This window comes from Podarcis vaucheri (genome assembly GCF_965113315.1).
Source record: "Podarcis vaucheri genome assembly, chromosome: 16".
In the NCBI taxonomy this organism is placed as follows: Eukaryota; Metazoa; Chordata; class Lepidosauria; order Squamata; family Lacertidae; genus Podarcis; species Podarcis vaucheri.
In genome coordinates, this window is record NC_138754.1 from 16,512,912 (window position 1) to 16,536,367 (window position 23,456).

Consider the following 23,456-nt stretch of genomic DNA (forward strand, 5'->3'; position numbering starts at 1 on the left):
CCAGCAGCGAGTGGTGGTGGGGAGAGGAGAAGCAATTGCTTAAAAAGAATATCCTTCATGATTTAACTATCATTAACTATACAATGGCATAGTTGTTACCAGTACAATACACACACAAATAGAAAATGATAATAAATAACTTAGGTTATGTAATACGGTATTCTTAAAATATACAAGTGCCCTCAATGAAAAGTGTATCATCCAAAAATAGAGAAATTGCATTATTACTCCTATATAGATATTACATGCCTGCCAGGTTGCAAAGTGAATTCACCAGCCGCTTGCTGGAGAGGATTTAAGGGATGGGGAGGATGTTGCCATATGGGGTGGCAATGCCTAGCAGCACAAGATTTATGGGTAAAAGTCCTAGCTCCTCCATAGCACCACAAGTTATCCCTCCAGGCCCAGGTTGAGCCTTGCCATCACTTCCCCCCACCTGAGAGAAAACTGCAAAATGTGTTATATAAGGACCTAATGATCCACCTAGTAACAGCAACTAGGTTGGAATTTATCTGGCATTGGAGACAGCATTCCCACTTCACCTTCAAGGTTAGCAGCTGTAGAAAAAGTCGTGTCACCAACATGAGCAGTTTGGAAATTCTGGCTTAGACAACAAATGGTTTTTAAAACGAGATTCATCACAGGATGAGTCAAAGACAAGTGTTCAACAAACAACTGGGCCTCCTTTAAAGGCCTTCACATTCCAAGATGGAGGTTTGGAGCAGCTGTATCTCTAGAGCACGCAGCCCATGTACATCATCAACAGCAGCCTCAGAAGGATCTCGGAAGCCTCTGCAGAGGTGTCGCCACTTGGTGGAGGGAGCCTCCTGGGACGCGGGTGGCGCTGTGGTTTAAGCCACAGAGCCTAGGACTTGTCGATCAGAAGGTCGGCGGTTCGAATCCCCACGACGGGGTGAGCTCCCATTGCTCGGTCCCTGCTCCTGCCAACCTAGCAGTTCGAAAGCACGTCCAAGTGCAAGTAGATAAATAGGTACCACTCCGGTGGGAAGGTAAACGGCGTTTCCGTGCACTGCTCTGGTTCGCCAGAAGCGGCTTAGTCATGCTGGCCACATGACCCGGAAGCTGTATGCCAGCTCCCTTGGCCAATAAAGCAAGATGAGTGCCACAACCCCAGAGTCGGCCAAGACTGGACCTAATGGTCAGGGGCCCCTTTACCTTTACCTATGCAAGAGAAGCATCCTGAAAGGAGACGCGGCTCCTGGCTGCCACTGGGTGCGGCATCTCAGAAATGCAAGACATAGGAGCAGCCCTGCTAGATCAGGCTAACAGCCCAACTAGTCCAGCATCCAATTCTGACAGCGGCCAACCAGGTGTCCCCAACAGGACCTTAGTACCCTCTCCTGTAGCTTCCAGCAACTGGTAACTTGAAGGCAGCTAAAGAGGCAATCAAGTCCCCGCTGACCAATGTTTAACTCAAGGGTTGACAGGTCAGGAACGTCCCAGATCCTGAGACTTCAGGACTCAAACCTGAGACCAAGGGGTGGCCCCTGTCATGGGGGAAGCCCCTGGTCGTTCTTCCTCTGCATTTCCTCCTATTACTGAACCCTGGAGATGGAGGTTGATTGGGAGAGAGGAGGCAGGAGTAAAAGTTGGAGAGCCCCTTTCCCAAGAGTCTGTGCAATAACTGGCAGAGACAGAGGTTAATTGGGAGAGGGCAGACCACCACCGGCAGACCACCACCCCAGTGTCTGTACAATAATTTGCAGCCAGGTCCTGCCAGGCTGAAGCTCGCTATCTGCATGCACAGTCCCCCTTTTTATGCTTTTTTATTAATTGCACTCTTGCTCACTTGGAGATCCAAGCCTCCCCATTGCCACTTAGCGGGGGGTCAGGCAAACCTGGAGACTTCAGGCCAGTCCTGGAGATCCAGTAACCCTATTCCATTCTACCTCTGGCTTTGGCTAGCTTTGGACCGGGACACTGATCTCTCTGACCAGGCAAACTTTGCAGCCTAAATTTTTGTTGGCTGGAAGCATGCCTCATATCTAGGTTTTCCTATGAATCTATGTGCACGTTGGGCCACATGACAAGGAATCAATGGATTCAAATGACAAGAAAGGAAACATCAAACATCAAGAAAAACTTTCTGGTGGCAAGAGCTATTCAGCCGCTTAATGGACTTCCTCGGAAGGTGGCAAACTCTGTTTCCCTGGAGGATTTTAACTGGTCGGATGGGCATCTGCCAGGGGTTCTTAAGCTGCAATTCCTGCATTGCAGGGGGTTAGACTAGATGACTCTTGGGGTCCCTTTCAATGCTACAATTACAGTGGTACCTCGCAAGACAAAAAACGCGCAAGACAAAAGAGTTTTCCGTTTTTTGAGTCGTTCCGCAAGACGAATTTCCCTATGGGCTTGCTTCGCAAGACGAAACGTCTTACGAGTTCTTGCGAGTTTGTTTCCTTTTTCTTAAAGCCGCTAAGCCGTTAATAGCCGTGCTTCGCAAGACGAAAAAACCGCAAGACGAAGAGACTCGCGGAACGGATTAATTTCGTCTTGCGAGGCACCACTATACATGGTTCTATGTAGTGTCCATTTCCTGCACAGCCTGGCCCTACACAACCATTTCTGGGTAACTCTGATTTCCTCCTATCTCCAGGAGATGATGACCTACAAACTGTGCTTTTTTTTTCTTAAAAAAATGTTTATGGGTCCTCTCATTTTGACTCAAGAAAATCACCATTTTATAATTCAAATCGGGAAAAATAAATACAGTAAATGGACAAAAGTACAAAGATTCACAAAATGTTTAGGGGTCTGTCTACCCCTGCATCCCCCCAGAAAAAAAGCACTGCCTACAAATGTCCCTGCCTTCAGACTTCTCACACAATAAGGCTCCCTGCACTTCAGAGTTCAACTTTGCAGCTGGTCTAGAATAAGCTTGAATACTACAGGATACAATTTGGCCCCCGTTTTGAGGACAAAGTGGATCACAAGTAATGGGGAAGAGGGCTCCTTGCCCTACAGGTGTACCAAACATTAGGACTATAGCAGGGGATGGTGGGCACCCCATCAGGTAGTGAAACCTGAGGTCCATCATGTATAATGTCCATTGGGTCAAGGCCAGAGTCCAAGGCAAGGCAGTGGCTCCCTCCCTCTTCAGCCCCAGAACCGAGGCTTGGGGGCTGCCAGGCGCTGCTCCTTCTCTTGGGAGGACTTGTCACTGCTGTCGGCCACAGCAAACATATTCTCTGGATCCATGATGAACATGCTGTAGAGGTTGAACAGCAGCATGGTGAAGAGGGGCAGGAACGTCAGGCCGAATCCGAAACCACGGAAGGAGCGGCCCATGGCGTAGGCTAGCCAGTAGAGGAGCCTGGAGGAAATTGGGGGAAAGGGTGGGAGGGAGGAGAGAAAGCAAGCAAGGTCAAAAGATGGTCGTGATTGTTATATATTCAGTGGTCTCTGTTTGCCTGAGCTTGAGTTTTGGACTGAGCCCCTGTGTTCTGATTCGATACATGATATCCAACCACAGAACATTTCAGGATTTGGGCCTCTGCCATTGGTCCTTAAACTCTGAGTTATGATTGAAGTTTGGACAGCCAATCATGTTGGGAGTGGGAGTGGCCCAGGCCTTCAGAAATGTATATAAGCAGTTGCTTTGCCCCTGTTGTCCAGTTCTGTTTGTTCAGTGAAGGTTCTTGCTGTTATCACTGTGTCTTGCCTCGTGGGAACCCACGACACTTCAGTGATGCTAGATGCCGTCACTACCTTGAAGATGAAAAATGGAGATTTAACTGACTTTTGTGGGACAGTGCAGCAGGGGAGGGGGTAGCCCCAGTGGTATAGTGATTAGTGTGCTGGACTAGGGTCCAGGAGACCAGGGTTCAAATCCCCACTCAGCCACGAAGTTCACTGGGTGACCTTGGCCCAGTCATTGCCTCGCAACCTAACCTACCTCACAGGGTAGGATAAAATGGGGAGGAGGAAAAGTCTGTAGGCCATCTTGAGCTCCTTGGAGGAAAAAGGTGGCATATAAATAATCAACCGCCGGTCTCCCCAGGAATATTAGACAACGTGCCTAAAGCTCAGCCTCACCTCTGATGAGCTAGATTAACCTGGCTGGTCACCTGCTGGTGCCCCCCACCCAAGACAGGCCCTTCTAGGTCAGTACTACCTGCAGGGCCACGGGCCCTTCCATTAAAATATGAAGCCAGCCTGAGTGCCCCCCTGGTCTTGCAGCTTTTATCTGCTGGGCTGCCCTACCACCACCTGCCCAATGAGGCGCTCTCCTTGTCTTGCTTGAGGATCTTCCTTCAGAGCCACGCACTCTGCCTAGAGGGGCCCTGAAAGTGCATTTGCTGTAGCAGTTAATGATGGGAAGCAGGGTGTGGGGGGGGAGGTATTCTAGGCTGCATTAGCCCCTGAAGCAGACTGTGGCAGCAGCACAGGTACTTCCATAGGATCATAGGTAATTGCCTTATACTGGTCCAGTTAGTGCAGTATTGCCTACACTGGCTGGCAGCAGTGGCTTTCCAGGGTTTCAGGTGGGTTTCTCTCCCAGCCTTTCCTGGAGATGCCAGCAGGGACTGAAGGTTCGGACAATTAATGACTGGGAGTTGCTGTGCCATTAAACTTCAGATAACAGACTTTACAACATCCCGGATTGGAATGGAGTCAGAGGGAGCTGCGCTAGTAAAAAGACAGTTGGAAAAATATATACTAACAAAGATGTATTCGGCGGATGAAAGTATATGATGTTTGACATGACTGAGAATCGTGGACTCAGGGACGGAGAATTATAAAGCGTCAAAATCGAGATGTGGAAAATATGGGAACAACGAGGAGAGGCATGCCTGAGATGTGGAGATACGCTTCAGAGATCCAGACCGTGGGGAGCTCTGAAAAATTAATAATTATAATTTGTACTATAATTTGGTCTTTTTTATAGTTTTTTATTTTAATTGGAGTATTATGATTGGATATATTAACTGAATGTTTTTTATTGGAAAATCAATAAAAATGTGTGTCAGGGGTTCAGGAGCAGAGGCAAGGGCAAGGGAGGAAACAGAGAGCGAGGGGGAGGAGGCAGAAGAAAAGATGAGTGATGACGACGACCCGAGATCTCCGAGTCTTTCCAGTGAATCAGAAGATTCACAGGAAGGAGCGCCAGTGGCCAGGGCAAGGGGGGAGCCTAGGGGGACACCCCAGGAAGATAGAGCCAGAGGGGACTCAGAGGGGAGCAGTTGGAAATCGGGACCAGCGTCACCGCCAGAGAGCAGGGAAGAGGAAGGGCGCCAGGGATCAAGCGCTGGCGGCTCACAACAGGGGGGAGGGCACGAGTCAGGAGTGGCCACACCTCCATCGGGGAGCGAGGAAACGGTCAAGAGGAAGGTGGAAGGTTGGGCGTGCGCGCCAAGTTCAAATGCACAGGAAGGTGGCGCAGTAAGCAGCCCGGAAAGGGAGCCAGGTCCTAAAGCCCGGCGCAAGGAGACAGGAGGGTCCGGGGGGTCGGGATCAGAAGAATCCCGGAAGGAAGAGACCCCGGGGGGCAGAGGGACCCAGAGGAGAACAGTCAGGCGGAAAAGGTGGAGCAGGGCTAGGATATTAAGTTGGTGTACAAGGGGCGGAGACTCAGATGGAGCTTCGCCGATCTAACGCATAAGACGTAGAGTTGCACGCAGCAGCTTGAGATTGGATACTGTAACTCAATAAAGACTTTTACTTAATGATCGCTGGCTAGCGTGATCCTCTGTGAGCTAGGATCTGGGAGCAGCTCTGACAATGTGTTTTAAAAAAAGAACCTGGGACCTTCTCCATGAGAAGCAGGTGTTCTGTCACTGAGACACAACCCAGAGTCTGCTTTCATAGCCAACCTGCCCAGACCGTCTTGCTCAGGGAGAGAAATAGGGTCCTTCTAGTATCTCTCTGCGCCCTTAACAAACCGCAGCTCCCAGGATTCTTCGCGGGAAGAAGCCATGACTGTTTAAAGTGATACCCTAGCGTTTTAAAAATGGATGGTGTGGACCTGGCCATGGCTGCTGCATTAGGGGCCTCCAGATGAGGAGGCCCTGCTGGGCCTGCTGTTGAAATTGTGCCTGTGCTGCCGCCGCTAACCATTTGCTGCGTTTCTGCTTCTCTCTCTTACCGTGAAATGGCAAAGAGGGCTGTCAGCAGAGGGATGAGCTTGAGGCCTTCCTGGGGCAGGTAAGTGGAGAGGACGGAGATGTTGAAGAAGTACAGGATGAAGAGCTGGACCGACTGGGAGACGTAGTGGCGGTGGATCTCCACCTCCCGGCGCAGCTCGCCAAAGGGCTGCAGGGAGGAGAAACAGATCCGCGAGACCCCGTACACAATCATACCTGCAGGATGGAGAGAGAGAGAGAGAGAGTGCACTCAGATACCTGAACATGAAGATGCAGTGGACTTCAAAGGATTCCAGGACCCTGCATCCCAGGACATCTGCTTCCGAGCTGGGTTCAAGGCCCTCGTATTAATTTACAAAATCCAGACCACCTAAACCCTTTTATTCCAACTCGATCACCAATATGATCTGCAGGAACGTCTTTGACTATTCCCCAAGCTGGCAAGGCTCATTTGACAACTAGAAAACAAACCCTTAGTTTAGTGGTTCCCAGACTTTCTCAGGGACCTGCCACCTTGGTTCCAAGGGCCACATTCACACCATCCATTGAAAACATTGTCACACCACTTTAAACAGTTGTGGCTTCCCTGAAAAGAATTCTGGGAACTGTAGTTCATTAAAGGTGCTGAGAATAGTTAGGACACTCCCTATTCCCTTCACACTGTTACTAGAGTAGTTTAACTTCCAATCGCACTTCCCAGGGAACTCTGGGAATTGTAGCCCTGTTAGCAACTGTTTTGAGCAGGCTATTGGGACAAGTGATTTGGTTAAAACTGGGAGGGTGCAAGAGGAGGGATTTGTAAGAAATCCCTCTTTTAGTGTGGCAGCACCTACACTATGGAACTCTCTGCCTATTGACATCAGACATATACAAGAGAAGCAAGACCACTCTAGGGACTAGGGCAGAGAAGAGGTGGGTTGTTGATATTGCAAGTATTGTCCAATCAGAACTGTGCAACATTAGGTTGTACTGGAAATGGCACAACTAGTTTTTCCTCCATTCTTAGTCCTGGGCAGGGAATCCTAGATCCATTTGCAAAATGGTGTAAATGCCCTTTGGAATTACAGTTTTTGATATTTAAATAGCATCCTCATTCAGCATGGCATCATGTACAGAGTAAAGTGAGAACAGGTCCCAGCTTGATCTGCCAGAAAAAGCAAGTCTGTTTACACACCCTCAGAATATCAACACGGAAATCAAACAATAAAAAGCCCTGAAGAATATTACAGGCCGGGGTTGGGCATCACCTGAGAAGCGCATTTGTTCACCTATTGCACAAATGCAAATTCTGAAATCTGGCACAAGAGAGTACATTTATTTCACTGCTCTCTGTTTTTATGAGCAAGTTTATAGTTTCTATGACCCTTGCCAACAAAGGTCCATATAGTTAAAGCCATGGTTTTCCCAGTAGTGATGTATGGAAGTGAGAACTGGACCATAAAGAAGGCTGATCGCCAAAGAATTGATGCTTTTGAATTATGGTGCTGGAGGAGACTCTTGAGAGTCCCACGGACTGCAAGAAGATCAAATCTATCCATTCTTAAGGAAATCAGCCCTGAGTGCTCACTGGAAGGACAGATCGTGAAGCTGAGGCTCCAATACTTTGGCCACCTCATGAGAAGAGATGACTCCCTGGAAAAGACCCTGATGGTAGGAAAGGTTGAGGGCACAAGGAGAAGGGGACGACAGAGGACAAGATGGTTGGACAGTGTTCTCGAAGCTACCAGCATGAGTCTGACCAAACTGTGGGAGGCAGTGGAAGACAGGAGTGCCTGGCGTGCTCTGGTCCATGGGGTCACGAAGAGTCGGACATGACTAAATGACTAAACAACAACAACATGACCAGTAAAATCTCAGGCCAGAGAGGGAGAGCAAGAACGGTCATCAGTATTGGTGGGAAAAGTTCTCAGCGCTAGCAGAAGCCATTATGAAAAGTGTGGAAATAGATTAAAGTGTGCTAGATTTGCATAATTGATTTAAGTCAGCAGCTGGTACATTTGGGGTGCTGAGAAGCAAGAATGGGGGAAACTGGACTGCAGGGGTCAGGTCAAATGAACATCAGGACGGGGGTCAAAAGAGGCCCTCTCTTTCCAGCCCTCAGGACTCCCCTCAGGTCACACCTCCTCACACCAGGCAAACCCCCTCCTTGGTCCTATTTTGCACCCTAGAATCATAGGGTTGGTACCCCATTTAGTCCACCCTCCTGCAATGCCCTCCTTGAGTACTTTTGTCCTTTAATTCCAACCATGCCTTTTGCTCGCCCAGTTGGAAGATAGAGGAGTGTGTGTAAAAACTAGCCTACTATATACAAAGGTACAATTCACACTTGTGGTTCTGCCATCTTTTACCTCTGGCACCTGCCCCACCCCCAGGCAAGTGGCCCTTGACCAGATTCCTAAAAGGGAATGTGGCCCTCAAACTGAAAAGGCTTCCGAAAGGCTTTTTGGCAAAACCTGGCAGGGAAACCCTTTCTCCCCTGTAGCAAAACCCACAGCCAGACGCTCACCTACGATGATCGGGAAGGTTGCAAAAACGCCGCAGCGCATGGTGTAGACCAGTCGGGAGCTCATGGTGGGCATGAATGGCGCGTCAAAGGGCAAGAAGACATATGCACCGTAGATCAGGCAGGGGAAGATGACGGCGGCTCCAATCATGGAAGCCACCGCTTTGAGGTTGGCTGAGCTGCAGGTGCCGTTTTGAAAGCAAGGCCACCTCTCGGCGCAGGTCTTGCCTGGCTTCCCCTCGTAGCTGGGGGAGTCGTCAAAATGGGCTGAGTAGCCGCGGGAGATGAAGTTCTGCTTCTCGAGGGCGGCGTTCTCCCTCTCACAGCGGATAATCTCATCCTCTTCATCGTACGCTGGGTACCATTCCTTTTTCTCGGTTACTGGCGTGCGTTCGATGCAGTAGGGGTCGATGGGGATGAAGACTTGGGCCGCCACCGCAGGCATACAGTTGTCATCCTCTTTCTCCTCCTCCTCCTCCTTCTCTTCCACCACTTGGGTAGCAGGAACTCCAGAGAAGGCCTCACTGTCCACACCAGGCCCCATAATGGCCTCTTCCCTGCTTCCCTCAGGACTTGGTCTGGAGTCAGTCTCCAACGTTTCCAGTGTTGGCGTCTCACAAGACATATCATGACGGGCTTGATCCCATGGCAGGGTCGCCTCAGAATTCTGCTCTGGGGTGTAACTTGTCACTTCCTGGTTCTCAGGTGGGTCCTTTCCCAAAACTACCATCACCACCTCCTCCTCCTCCAAAGGGATAGCAGCTGCCATTTTGGGACCTCCAGGAAGATCTCCAGCAAGTTTTGACTTCTTCTCAAGGGGACAGTTGCATCCAGTGGGCTTCTCAAGCTAGGGCGCCATAACAGCAATTTATCCCTGGTCCTGATGACTCCCTGCTTCCGGGAGGGCAATTTAGATCTGGAAAGCGGAGGTGCAATCTGTTTCTGGACAAGTTTATAGCTAGGCTCGCCTCATCTTCTCCATCTGGCTCTACAAAGGGGTGGAAAAGCATACAACATGACTCAGTTTAAAAGCAGCCATTATAGGACTGTTCTATAAAACCAGGCCTCCCAACTCAAGCAAATACCAACAGTGGAAAAAGCTTAAGGACATAAAAATGTAAGAAAAGCCTGTTGGATCAGGCCAAAGGGGGGCCAAGCAGATGATTGTATTCACAAGCATTACTGCCTCTGACTATGGAGGCAGAGCAGAGCAGAGCCTCCTCCTCCTCTATGAATTTGTCCAATCCTCTTTTTTTAAAGCCATCTACTGCCTCCAGTGGGAGGGAGTTCCATATGTTACCTATGTGCTGTGTGAAGGACGTTCTTTTATCTTGTCCTGAATCTTCCAATGTTCAGCTTCATTGGAAGTCAACAAGTCGTAGCTTCAAGAGGGAGAAAAACTTATCTCTATCCACTTTCCCAATGCCAAGCATAATTTTATAAACGTCTATCACGTCGCCTCTTTCTCAACTTTTCTCTAAACTAAAAAACCCCCCAAACGCTGCAACCTTTCATTATTACGGTTACCCTTTTGTGAACCTTAAACCTTGGCACAGTCTTGACTCATGAGAATCAATAAGGGCTCTCATGAGCGCCAATGACAGAACTGTAACCCTGGGTTAATATTTAGAAGGGAAATGACCAGCCTCGATCCTGAAACGGAAGCCACAGACTTGTGAGCTGGATGCCCAGGTTCCTAAATCCAGATCAAGCAGGACTAGGTAGGCTCTGGTTACTCAGCGATGATGAACTGGGCTGTCACCTAGCCAGAAACCAGGACCCGGCCCAACCAGAATGCTACCTTCCTGGCCTGTTGTAAGAAGACTTGGAGGATTATAAAGCCAGGAGGAAAAAGGGAAGGAGCCACACCCCACAACTCTACCCATTTTCCCTATGATTCCAGCTACAACCCAGGCCACCAATGTGGCATCACTTCCCTCCAAATTACTCATCATGGCCTCTTGGGTGGAACATTTGGCTTAACACTGTCTGCTACCGAGCCGGGTCCCTTGTATTAATTTTAATAGTGCTGTTTTTACCATCTGTATTTTAATACATTTCTTTGTGTGTTCCATGGGACGCGGGTGGCGCTGTGGGTTAAACCATAGAGCCTAGGACTTGCTGATCAGAAGGTCGGCGGTTCGAATCACCGCGACGGGGTGAGCTCCTGTTGCTCGGTCCCTGCTCTTGCCAACCTAGCAGTTCGAAAGCACGTCATGTGCAAGTAGATAAATAGGGACCACTCTGGCGGGAAGGTAAACGGCGTTTCCGTGTGCTGCTCTGGTTCGCCAGAAGCGGCTTAGTCATGCTGGCGACATGACCCGGAAGCTGTCTGCGGACGAACGCCGGCTCCCTTGGCCTATAGAGCGAGATGAGCGCGCAACCCCAGAGTCGGTCACGACTGGACCTAATGGTCAGGGTTCCCTTTACCTTTACCTTGTGAGTTCCATAGTTTAACTATGTGCTGAGAGAAGTTCTTTCTTTTATCTGCCCTGAATCTTCCAACATTCAGCTCTGTTGAATGTCCACAACTTCTAGTGTCACGAGAGAGGGAGAAAAAAACTCTCCCCTAATCACTTTTTCCACCCCAAGTATAATTCTATAAACGTCTGTCGCTGAAGTACCTTAGCAGTACTTTTTTCCCTTTTTCTTTTGTGTCTTAGCAGTACTAAAAAAAAAAACAAGCAAAAGAATTCATGAGCTCAGATTTCTTTAAATCTGTTTGTCTTCTGTTAGTGATTTCGGAGTTCTAGATCTCGCTGGCCAATGATCTTTCCACCCCTACTGTAAAATATCACCTGCACATTGGCCTTCCCTAACCTGGCGCTCTTCGGATGCCTCACGCTACAACTCCCATCAGTCATGCTTATTGGGGCTGATGGGATTTATAGTCCAAAACACTTGGGAGGGCTCCAGGATGGCAAAGGCTGATAGACGTCAAAACATGTATATATGAAGTAATAACAAATAAGGATTTTGCAAAAAGTGCAAGCACATTTGGACTATTCTGTACAGGACTGGCCACCTCACCTCAAAAAGGATATTGTGGAGCTGGAAATTGTTTAGAAAAAGGACCTCAAAATGATCAAAGGGATGGGATGACTGCCCTATAAGGAAATGTGGCAGTGTTTGGGATTTCTTACTTTAGAGCAAACATGAGTAAGACGTGAAATAGAAGTTTATAAAATTATTCAAGGCACGGAGAAAGTTTTTCCTCCTCTCTCACAACACTAGGACTTGTGGGCTTCCAATGAAGCTGAATGTTGGAAGGTTCAGGGCAGAGAAAAGAAAGTCCAGTGTTAAACTCGCTCCCACAGGAAGGCAGAGATTGCCACTTGTTTGGGTAGCTTTAAAAGATTAGACAAATTTATGGAAGAGAGGGCGGTTGACGGCTGCTAGTCACAATGACTATGCTCCGCCTCCACAGCAGAGATAATAATAATAATTTTATTATCTATGCCCCGCCCATCTGGCTGGGTTTCCCCAGCCACTCTTCTGAATACCAGTTGGTGGAAACTGTTGTGGGTGAACATATCAGATGACATAGCGATTCTTCAGACAGCTCTTGTTTATTCACAGGCCAGAACAGAACTGAACTGAAGGGTTCAGCCAACCTGCTTATATAGAGCTCAACTACGAAGCAACAGTAACAATTTTCTGTAAATAGCCAATCACTGAACGTCATTTTCAATTCCTTATTTGCATATGCAGACCTGAGTGAAAACTATCTACAGTATCGTATCCCCCTGCAGGCCCAGGGTGAGAACTTCAGTATATAATAGAAACCACAGGTGGGGTCAGTGCTCTTGTGCTTGAATCCTGCTTGCTGGTTTCCCACCGGGAATTGTTTGGTCATTGTTAGAACAGGATGCTGGACTAGATGGGCCACTGGCCTGATCCAGCAGGCTCAATCTTATGCAATGGGGCTCTAAGGAAAGGCTGCCTTTGCTGTTAAGGGACATTGCCCTGAGCTATGAATGCACCAGTTGCAGGCCCTGTGGAAAGGTACTGGTGCCTGTTTGGGCTATTTCACACACACCTGTGTTGGCCTTGGAGATCTGGAGACAGGATGGACAGCTTCAGCCAGTTGGATGCCCTTAATGATGGACCAGTTTGACCAGGTCAGCTATGGGTCAAAGCAGCCTGCAGTCCCAAAAAATATTAGCCGCTCTTGCCTTGCTCCCTTAACTGAAAGGAAGCTGCTTGTTTTGTTTTTAAAAAGCAAAAGCTGGAATTGTAGAATTGAATTTTATAGTTCCATGAAACACCTGCTGTCTTGTTCAAAATCACCTTCCAGTCTGCTGGAATAAAGGCAGCTTACTTGCAGCTGAAACAGGCAAGCCTAGGGTGGCTAATCTTGTTGGGGGCACCGGCCGCTGTGACCCATGCCTGACCCTCACAGAGGGGAGAGATGCTTGTCAAAGTGGGCATGGCAATAAGTCAGTGTTCAAAGGCTGCCTCCCAAAAGGGGACATGAGAGAAGGGTCAGTAATTGTACAATGCAGGAAACTGTGCCATGTTTTTATTTTTTGCATTTGATTGAAGGCCCTAGCTGGAGAGGTCAGTGAGGACTGAACCAGGAATTTTCCGCATGCCAAACGGGCAGTCTGCCACTGAGCTATGGGTCATAGGTAAGGCAAGAGTAATGGGGAATGACATCAACTGAGCTCCTGCAAAAAAAGGAGGAGCGGGAAGTCAGGCAAGGTGGAAATTCCAGAACAGTTCCTGCAAATGGTCCCTTCCGACTCTATAATTCTACAACTCTATGAAACAGTCTATTCTTTTAGGTGTTTTCCTGGGCAGCTGCCTACAAGCCGTGAGTTGTTGATCAGGAATGACCGGCTCCATTAAATAACCGTCCTCTCACCACCAATACACAAAATTTCAGGTTTATTATTATTAATATTATTATTTGTGGCACAGTGTGGAAGCCATGCTCTCTATGTGGGGCTTCCTTCGCGCTTGATCCAGAAGCTGTAGTTTGTGCATAATTTTGCAGCATGATTGCTGACAGGAGGCAGGCTTTCTAAGCATATAACATCCCTGCTCAGAAATCCACACTGGTTAAAAATTTGCTACCAGGCTAAGGTCAAGGTGTTACAGTGGTACTTCAGGTTAAGTACTTAATTCATTCCGGAGGTCCGTTCTTAACCTGAAACTGTTCTTAACCTGAAGCACCACTTTAGCTAATGGGGCCTCCTGCTGCCGCTGCGCCGCCAGAGCACGATTTATGTTCTCATCCTGAAGCAAAGTTCTTAACCCGAGGTAATATTTCTGGGTTAGCAGAGTCTGTAACCTGAATCGTATGTAACCTGAAGCGTATGTAACCCGAGGTACCACTGTACTATTAGCACATAAAGCCCTCAACAACTTGGGACCAGTTTACCTAAGAGATTGCCTTACCCCCATATGTGCCCACCTGCTTAGACTGGTGGAAATGGCAATACCACAGGTGCCACGTAATACCCGTTCCACATTTGTAAGGACTCAGTCTGTTAGTTTGGCAGGACCTGCACTTTGGGACTCCCTGCCTGTTGAGATCAAGCGGTGCCTTCACTATACTCTTTTCGGCATCTACTAGAAATATTTTTGTTTAGACAAGCCAGCCCAGATGCTTAGAAAGTTGAGGAAATTTTAATCTTCCGGTTAAGATGGCGACCAGTCAGGCACCTGGACCCAGAGATCCATAGTTTACGCGGTTCATTTCAGTTTTAATTGGATCTATGCAGTCTTAAATCAGACTATTTTTGCATCTTGGAAAAGCAGGTGGAAGATGCGGAGCTATGTGGCTTGCTGCAATTAATAGAGTTTATGTCTAGTATTTTAACTTTTGTATGTTTTAAAATAGGGTTGCTAATTTCCCTCAATCTTGTCATCTTTTTGTAAACCACTTTGAGGTGTTTTTTTCTTACAACCAAGCAGCAGGTAATCTTTTCTTTTTTTATATAAATAAAAATAATATATAGGTTAGTTATTGTTCCCTATGAAGGGAACGATCATCACTGGCACTCTTGCAGGTGCCACACAATATTCTTTCTACACTTGTCAAAACTTGATGTTTTAATGTGGAACCTCCCGCATTGTGGAACTCCCTGCCTTTTGACAGGGAAGTTCCTTCTTTGCACTCAAAAAGAGCGCATGTTAAAAAAAACCAAACATGCTTGTTTAAACAAGCTCAGATACGCAGAGGACCAGCATGTGCTTTAATTTGTTTTTAGTTTATTGCTGATTTTATTTTTATTTTCAAAATGTTTTAAACAGTTGTTTTTAACAAATAATTTTATTGTTTTATTCTTTCTGGAAACCACATTGAGTTTGTTTGTTTGTTGTTGTTTACAATTGTGCGGTGTATACACGTTATGGAAGAAAAGTAAATAGAATAAATCATTTGCTGAGCTTCTGCTCTGCACATAGAAGGTTCAAGGTTCTCCAAAAAGACACCTGCCAGTCAACAACGCTGGGCTTGATGCACAAACAGTCTGACTCTCTATAAGGTCCCTTCTTCCGTTCTTGTGAACAATGGAACTGCACCATTTAAAACAGCCAGCCGACAGCTGCTGCCTTATTAGGAAACGTTAAAACTGATAAGGAGAATTACTTTCCATTTGTACGGGGCTTTTTACATTGTCCCAATGCTCTTCACATACAGCAAACCACACTGAGTTTGGCTCTCACCACAGTTTAGAAGCCAAAACATGATTAGAACTTTGAAAATGTACAACAGGCAAACAGGGTCCTGATCAATGACTTATTTCATTTTTTCTGCCTGCTCAATGCTCCTGGCTCAAATAGCTCTCATGCTGTCCTCCAGATATTGATTGACCGATTGTATGTTTTCAATCACCTGCCCTTCTCCCTAAGGTCTCAGAGTGGGTTACAACAATTATAACACAGTATTAAAAACAAGTTAAAAGAGCTTACAACCATAACAGTAAGGTAAGTCTGAAAAACATACGCCTCAAGTGTCAAAAGCCGGGAGAAAGAGGCACATCTTCAGCATCTTCCGAAAGCTGTAGGATGAGGATGTCAGATCATACCATATCTTAGGGGCTGCTACAGAGAAGGCCCTGTCCCTAGGCCACCACCTCCTGAAGATTTGAGAGTGGAATTACCAAGAAGTAATCTTAACACCCAAGAGAGTCTGTGGGGAAGGAGGCAACCTTAAAGGCATTTGAGGTCTGAGTTGTTTAGGGCATTAAATACTAACATGAGCACCTTGTATTGAGCCCAGAAACAAACTGGCAGTCAGTGCTGCTCGTTTAAAACAGGAATCACGTGGGATATAAATGGAACCCCTGCCAGTAATCTGGCTGGACCAACTGAAGTCTCCAAGTCGTCTTCAAGGGCAGCCCCATGCAGAGTTGTACTTTAGAACTACAAGTCCCAGCATCCCATGCTGGCTAGGGCTGATGGGAGTTGTAGTCCAACACATCCGGAGGACACCAGGTTGGTAAAGAATGACAAAGATTAAACTTCGAGGTCCCTTCCAACTGTACAATTCTATGCAACTGATATAAAAGAATTAAAACATCCAAATAGTACATCAGAAAAAATATATATACACAGGTGAACCGGGCATTTTCATGACACACTTGGGAAATAATATATAAATGCCAAATATATAGGATCAAAGCTTGCAAAGTTAACAAGCTTCTATCAACCTTGGAGAGAGTCAGAGACACGATATCTAAATAACGAAAATCTGGATAAAGTTCAGGCTCACACACCTCTCCAAAAGGAAAAGGGAACAGAAGGTGTTCTAGGCTGTTCTGGTGAGGAATTAATGAAATAAATGATGGGAGGCGAGTCATAACATTTATCTGCGGTAACATCACCTCTGACTACAATGCAATGTTGTGTTAGTTTGTCTACAAGCACAATCTTCAATCGGCAGAACTGGCACCATCGCAAGTGCCACATAATACCCATTCTGCCTTTGTAAGAACTCGATATTCTAGTGTGGCAGCACCCAAACTCTGGAACTCCCTGCCTGTTGATATCAAGCAGGTGCCTTTTTTCGGCACCTACTACAAACATTTTTGTTTAGACAAGCCTGCCTAGATAGAATCATAGAACTTGGAAGGACGTTTCGAAAGCTGATGCAAGCTTTAATCTGTTTTTTTTAATTCCTATTTTTACTTTTTGAAAACCTTAAATTATCAGGACTCAAGTCTTCTTATTTACAATTTTATTGCCTTCTCTTTTTTGTAAAACGCTTTGCGTGTTTGCTTGTCCGTTTACAATCAAGCGGTGTATGAAATTTTATGAACTAAATAAAATAGAAACATTCCAAATCCTATACCACTTTTGCATAGTTAACATACAGCCCTAGTCTGACTGGGAGTTGCAAATTCTAAATGTGCCCAGAGGCCCCAAAAAGTTGGCAACCCCTCATTTAAAAACTAACAATTTAAAGCAGCAATCCTGTGTGCGTGCAGCTCAGTAGAGTTCCCTATCCAAAGCAAATGTCCACAAGATTGCTTCGTAATGCTGCCGATTCTATCTACACCCATTGAGCATCACTTTCTGAGTAAGGATCACAGAACTGTGTCTGGAATATCCTTTGAGTACAATTCCCTGTGAAATTCAGATGTGCAAAAAGGTTTTTTCCTTTCTTACCTGGTTTTCTTTGTGTACCACTAACACACACACAGGTTTTATTTTAAAACTTCGGAGCCCAAAGCCTGTGGCATTTATTAAAAACACCGACCATTTTCAAGGAAATGCCAGTTTTCCCACCACAAAAACACAACATGGGAAGGGGGGGGGGAGATCACAACCGAAACACAATGGAAAATATTTCTGCAACCCGTCTGTGTTTAGGAGAGGGGAAGAACCCAAGGTGGCTCCTATTTCTGAAGAGGAAAAGGTGCAGAAGCAAATTAAAACAGGGCTTACCCAAATGGAGGAAGGCATGGCTCCCACAATAGCGTCCCCACTTTCTGCTCCCTCCAAATCCCCTCTTCCCCAGCCTTCACGTCCCCCTTTTTTTTTACCTGGGGAAAGAAAACTGAGCTTGTTCCAAACACCAGGAAGCAGATCCAGTTTAGGAACGGTTGTTCTCTCTATAGCGACTATAATTCTTTGGAAATGCTCAGCTTACCCTCTGCTTTCGCTTGGACTTTCAAACCTGTTTAACCAGCCCAGGTGGAGCTGGGATTAAAGGGCCAGGGGGGTGGCTTGCCTGGCCCCACCCTCCAAGCCTCTGAGTTTTGAAACACATGCACATCCCTCCTGGAAAGTGTGGATGGAGCCAGCTAAGTCCCGCAAATTCTGATCTCGCTTTTAAACATACACGCCAACTTTATTTATCAGTATTAGCCATTTATTCAGGGGTCAGCAAACTTTTCCAGCAGGGGGCCAGTCCACTGTCCCTCAGACCTTTGGGAGGGGAAATAAAAAATGAACGAAATCCTATGCCCCACAAATAACCCAGAGATGTATTTTAAATAAAAGGACACATTCCACTCATGTAAAAACATGCTGATTCTCAGATGCAGGCTGGATTTAGAAGGTAATTGGGCCAGATCCAAGCCCCGGGCCTTAGTTTGCCTATGTAAAGGTAAAGGGACCCCTGACCATTAGTTCCAGTCGTGACCGACTCTGGGGTTGCGGCGCTCATCTCGCTTTACTGGCCGAGGGAGCCGGCGTACAGCTTCCAGGTCATGTGACCAGCATGACTAAGCCGCTTCTGGCAAACCATCGCAGCGCACGGAAACGCCGTTTACCTTCCCGCCGCAGCGATACCTATTTATCTACTTGCACTTTTGTGCTTTCGAACTGCTAGGTTGGCAGGAGCAGGGACTGAGCAACGGGAGCTCACCCCGTTGCGGGGATTCAAACCGCCAACCTTCTGATCGGCAAGTCCTAGGCTCTGTGGTTTAACCCACAGCGCCACCCAGTTTGCCTACTCATGTATTTATTTATTCATTGCATTTCTATCCCACCTTTCTCTCCAAGGGGATAGATGTGCTTCTCCCCCTCCTTTTTCAATCCCCACAACAACCCTGTGAGGTGGATTCAGGTCGGTAGCCATGTTGGTCTGATGCAGTCGAAATAAATTAAAAAATTGTCCACTACCACCTTAGAGACCAACTAAGTTTGTCCCGGGTATAATAAGCTTTTGTGTGCATGCACACTTCTTCAGATACCTGTGAGGTAGGTTAGGCTGAGAGGCAGTGACTGAGCTCAAGGTCACCCAGGCAGCTTCATGGCGGCCAAGCCAGGATTTGAACCCTCGTCTCTCCCAGGTCCTAGTTTGACATCCAAATCACTACACCATACTGGCTCTCAAGATCAGGCTCAGCCCTGAATTTAGGGTTGCCTTACATCTGCAATTTAGGAAGCTGTGTCTGGATGGAAATGGGAGGTTGTCTGGGAAATCTGAACATATGGCAAGCCATGTTGGCAGCGTTGTTTATGCTCAACAACTTTTTTGACCAGATTTTCACTTTTTGAAATATGGCAACCCCTTTTTATGTGACGACTCCTCCTCTGTTTTATATTTCACAATAACATCTCTTACTGTTTTGCTTTCAGGTAGCAACACAGAGCAACCAAGAAGTTCCGTTTCTGAGTATGAGTGGGGTGGTTAAAAAGGGAAATTTCAGCATGCACAAAAAAGTATACATTTCCAACAAAAGAGACACAAATCTTTGATTCCTGAGTATGCTAAAGGTATCCAAAATTAGAAGTATGGGTACCCCCAACAAAATTTTAAAAATTTGGCTGTATAATTAGGAACTAATGTGATTTGGAATTAATGTGATCTGATTGGCCTGTTAATAAAAATTATTAAAAAAAAAACAGAAACAAAATTAGAAGCGCTGGGGAAGGCAGCAGTATTATTATTTTTAATCACAGGTTTTGATGGGGATTTCCTTTGCTTCAGACCTGGGGATGGATGACCAAGTTGTGGGTGGACTCTGATGGACATTTTGCTGCCGCCCAGTCACACTTCACAGTTCAAGTGACTGTGAAGGGAAACCAGAACAGCCAGCAGTTTTGGGAAGAGAAGTTTGTCTTTCACATTCCAGAGGACCAATGTGAGTGCTCGCTTCTGTGTCCCCAAAACACCTTCTGAACCTGTGTATTTGCAAATACCCCTCACAAAAACAATACAATCGGTTTTGCCTCTTATGTGCTCTTGAAGTGTTAAGTGCTCTTCAACTTCCCACCATTTGAGAATGGCAAACATGTTTTTTGTTTTTGTTTTTAAATTGGTATCGTTTCCAGAGTTGAGCCAAGTCTGAGCATGATTGCTGTTGAGCAGAGTGTGTTCTGCTGTCAGGTCAATATTTGTTTTGCCCAGTTGTATACAGGAGCCTGAGCTGGACAAGAGTTTGAACAGCAGGTTTCAAACTGCTTGGTCAACAAAGGCAAATTCCAGAGAGGAAGGCATGCAAACCTGCTAAGGTAACTACTCAAAACGATTGATTTTTAACAGGGGAGGTGCAAGGGTAGGGGCAGGATTGCACAAACCGGCTAAAAGGCCACAAAATGCACATGGCACTGTAAATCTGTGCCATTTCCAGGCTAAGCTCAAGTTTATATAAGATAAGCGCATTCACAATACAGTGATTGGTGATAACATTATGTTCCCAGTGTTTCCTAGGCTGTAGCTCAGTGAAAGAGTAAGTGCCTTGCATGCAGGAGAGCCCAAATTCAACCAGCCATTCATTGGGATCCATAAAGACTAGAAACTTGTAAGTATCTAGTTTTAGGAGGAGAGCTCTGGCTCACTGGCAGAACAGAAGGTCCCAGGTGGAATCTATGCATATATAAAAAGCTGTGAAAATATTGAATTTGCCAATAGCTCACCATTGCCATCTAGTGCCACAGTTGTATAATGCACTTAAAATGCACTTAAAAACGTTATATTTGCACCTGTACAGTATAGCTGAGTTCAATTCCCTGCCTCTCCAGAAAGGCTGAGAATGTCGCCTTAGAATTCCGCTGGGTATGAGACTTTGTGTGTGTGTGTGTTAGATGCAAATTTAGAAGTAATTGCTGTCATTTAAATAGAAACATGGGATGCGGGTGGCGCTGTGGGTAAAAGCCTCAGCGCCTAGGGCTTGCCGATCGAAAGGTCGGCGGTTCGGATCCCCGCGGCAGGGTGTGCTCCCGTTGTTCAGTCCCAGCACCTGCCAACCTAGCAGTTCGAAAGCACTCCCGGGTGCAAGTAGATAAATAGGGACCGCTTACTAGCGGGAAGGTAAATGGCGTTTCCATGTGCGGGTCTGGCTCGCCAGAGCAGCGATGTCACGCTGGCCACGTGACCCGGAAGTGTCTCCGGACAGCGCTGGCCCCCGGCCTCTTGAGTGAGATGGGCGCACAACCCTAGAGTCTGTCAAGACTGGCCCCTACGGGCAGGGGTACCTTTACCTTTAAATAGAAACATAAGATAGTTGGTTAGAGCAGGCATAGGCAAAACTCCGGCCCTCCCGATGTTTGGGACTACAATTCCCATTATCCCTGACCACTGGTCCTGTTAGCTAGGGATGATGGGAATTGTAGTCTCAAACATCTGGAGGGCCGGAGTTTGCCTATGCCTGGGTTAGAGCATGGTGTTGATAATGCAAAGGTTGCAAGTTTTATCCTCTTACGGTACAGTTTCATATTCCTGCATTGCAGAGGGTTGGACTCCTAGAGGTCCATTCCAACTCTACAGTTCTAATGATTCTACATCTCCATACCTACTGGGCCTGCTTAGTGTTGCTGTTCAGGTGCTGCTAAGCCATTTAAAGCATTTTTTGGATTATGTATATTTCATAGAATTGTAGAGTTGGAAGGGACCCCAAGGGTTCTCTAGTCCAACCCCCTGAAAATGCCGGACTCTCAGCTAAAACATCCATAACAGATGACCATCCAACCTCTGCTTAAAAACCCCCAAGAAAGGAGAGTTCACAACCTGCCAAGGGAGACCATTTAAACCAGATTTGGGCAACAAAGAGAGGATTGCCTTCTCTGAAGGAGGACACATGGCCACCCTACTTTGGATGTAAGTGGAGAAACGGAGTGTTTTTTTCTTTCTGCAATCTGACTGAGCCAAGAACAATTATTAATACATATTAGCCTCCTCTCCACAAAATATTTTCTATTAATTCCTAGTGTTGGGTTTAGTCAGGGTCAGGGATCAGTACCTGGTAGGGTTGCCATATTTCAAACAGTGACAATCCAGACAGAAAAGTTGTTTAGCTTTCTTTCATTGGGGGCAGGTGGGCAAAGTTGTTGACCTTTCTTAAGCTGTTGAGATTTTTGGCAAAATCGCGAAAAAGAGAAAAGAATGAAGTTTGCCATGGGTTGCCATATGTACGGATTTCCCCATACATTTTTGTTTTCGATTTTTGCCCAGACACTGCTTCCGACTGCAGTGTTCCGTATATGTCTGGGAAATTCCAGATATATGGCAACCCTAGCACCTGGCAACAGAGGACGAGATGGTTGGATAGTGTTCTCGAAGCTACCAGCATGAGTTTGACTAAACTGCGGGAGGCAGTGGAAGACAGAAGTGCATGGCGTGCTCTGGTCCATGGGGTCACGAAGAGTCGGACACGACTAAACGACTAAACAACAACAACAACAAAGTACCTGGCAAACCTGGGCAGGTATCCGGGGCACCAGGACTCTGGAGGGGGCTCATTGGTGTTGACCCCTACCCCTTGTGAGCCAGTGTGGTGCAGCGGCTAGAGAATTTTGACTAGGACCTGGGTGACCTTGGGCCAGTCGCTCACAGCTGTCAACGTTTCCCTTTTTTTAAGGGAAATTCCCTTATTCCGAATAGGATTCCTCGCAAGAAAAGGGAAAAGTTGACAGCTATGTGAGTCGCTTTCTCTCTCAGCCTAGGCTACCTCACAGGGTTGTTGTGGGGATGAAATGAGGAGGGGCCGAACCATGTGAGCACATTCAAGTTCCTCCTTTTATTTTATCTATTTATTTAGCAACACACACACTTTGATTGTAGTAACACCCTTAGCAAATTGGCAACCAGCGCTGGTCTCTGAGCAGGGGTGTTATATATTGGCAAGGTCTTGCTCCTGTGAGCAATTGCACTGCAGCATTCTGCATTAAGCCCTCACCTGGTTTAGCCGGCCAGTCGAAGCCATTCCTGGGGTGTGGCTGCTGTCGCATGCTGACAGCTTCTAGGAGCTGAGTGCAGGGTGGGGACCAAAGGTGGACAAAAACTACCCCAGAAGGAATACAACATGGCCCCCACCAGTGTACCCCTCCCCTAACACCCCATACACGCATAATAACAATATTTAAAACGCTGATTTCCTTCCTTCCCAATCTGACCACGTTTGCTTGGCAACCGATTATGTTGTCAATAAAGTTTATTTGAATGCAGCTTGAAGCTGGAAGAGCAGCCATCTTGCCCTTAGTATAGTCCTGGCAAATCTCATGGGTAAGGAAACGCGCTTAGCGACTGGTGTATGAGCTCTCGCGTCGATGTAAGCTGATATCGCGAGACGAAGCAGAAGCTGCCCTTTCCTTTGCCAGTCACTGGGGGACTGTCGTCACACAGAGGCCCCCTGCTGGAGTCTTGCCCTCGAGGTGCTTCAGAGAGATCAGAAAAATAGAAGAGAAACCCAGTCTTTTCCTTGGATTCAGGACTTCCAAGTTTAGTTTGAAAGAAAAACATTTTTAAATCTCCTCGGGGGAGGAACCCATTTATTATTATTTTCAAAAATGACCTGCTAAAAATTCCCGTGCCAATTAAAAAATTCAGTTCATTATCGCTATATTGCAGGGGAGGACTGATAGATAGAGCACCTTATTACTGACGAGCTACAATCTCCATGGTTAATATTGCTGGCTAGGGGGTCAAGCCGAGAAATGATGCTTACACA

General features: G+C 46.7%; 1 protein-coding gene across 6 annotated transcripts; it reads right to left on the bottom strand.

Annotated features, from left to right (window-relative positions):
* Window positions 1-2,678: 2,678 nt before the first annotated feature.
* TMEM79 (transmembrane protein 79) lies at window positions 2,679-22,813 on the bottom strand (the record flags this gene model as incomplete). Of its 6 annotated transcripts, none has more annotated exons than XM_082204317.1 (4): window positions 22,686-22,813; window positions 8,611-9,595; window positions 6,107-6,320; window positions 2,679-3,334 (listed from the first exon to the last, which is right to left on the bottom strand). In XM_082204317.1, exons 2-4 carry the CDS (start codon window positions 9,374-9,376, stop codon window positions 3,118-3,120), a joined length of 1,197 nt encoding a protein of 398 aa, XP_082060443.1. In that variant the 5' UTR covers window positions 9,377-9,595; window positions 22,686-22,813. The 6 variants fall into 6 exon arrangements, with proteins under 6 accessions (XP_082060443.1, XP_082060441.1, XP_082060439.1 ...); XM_082204315.1 differs by lacking the exon at window positions 22,686-22,813 and adding an exon at window positions 17,711-17,769; XM_082204313.1 differs by lacking the exon at window positions 22,686-22,813 and adding an exon at window positions 17,604-17,766.
* Between the last annotated feature and the right edge of the window lie 643 nt (window positions 22,814-23,456).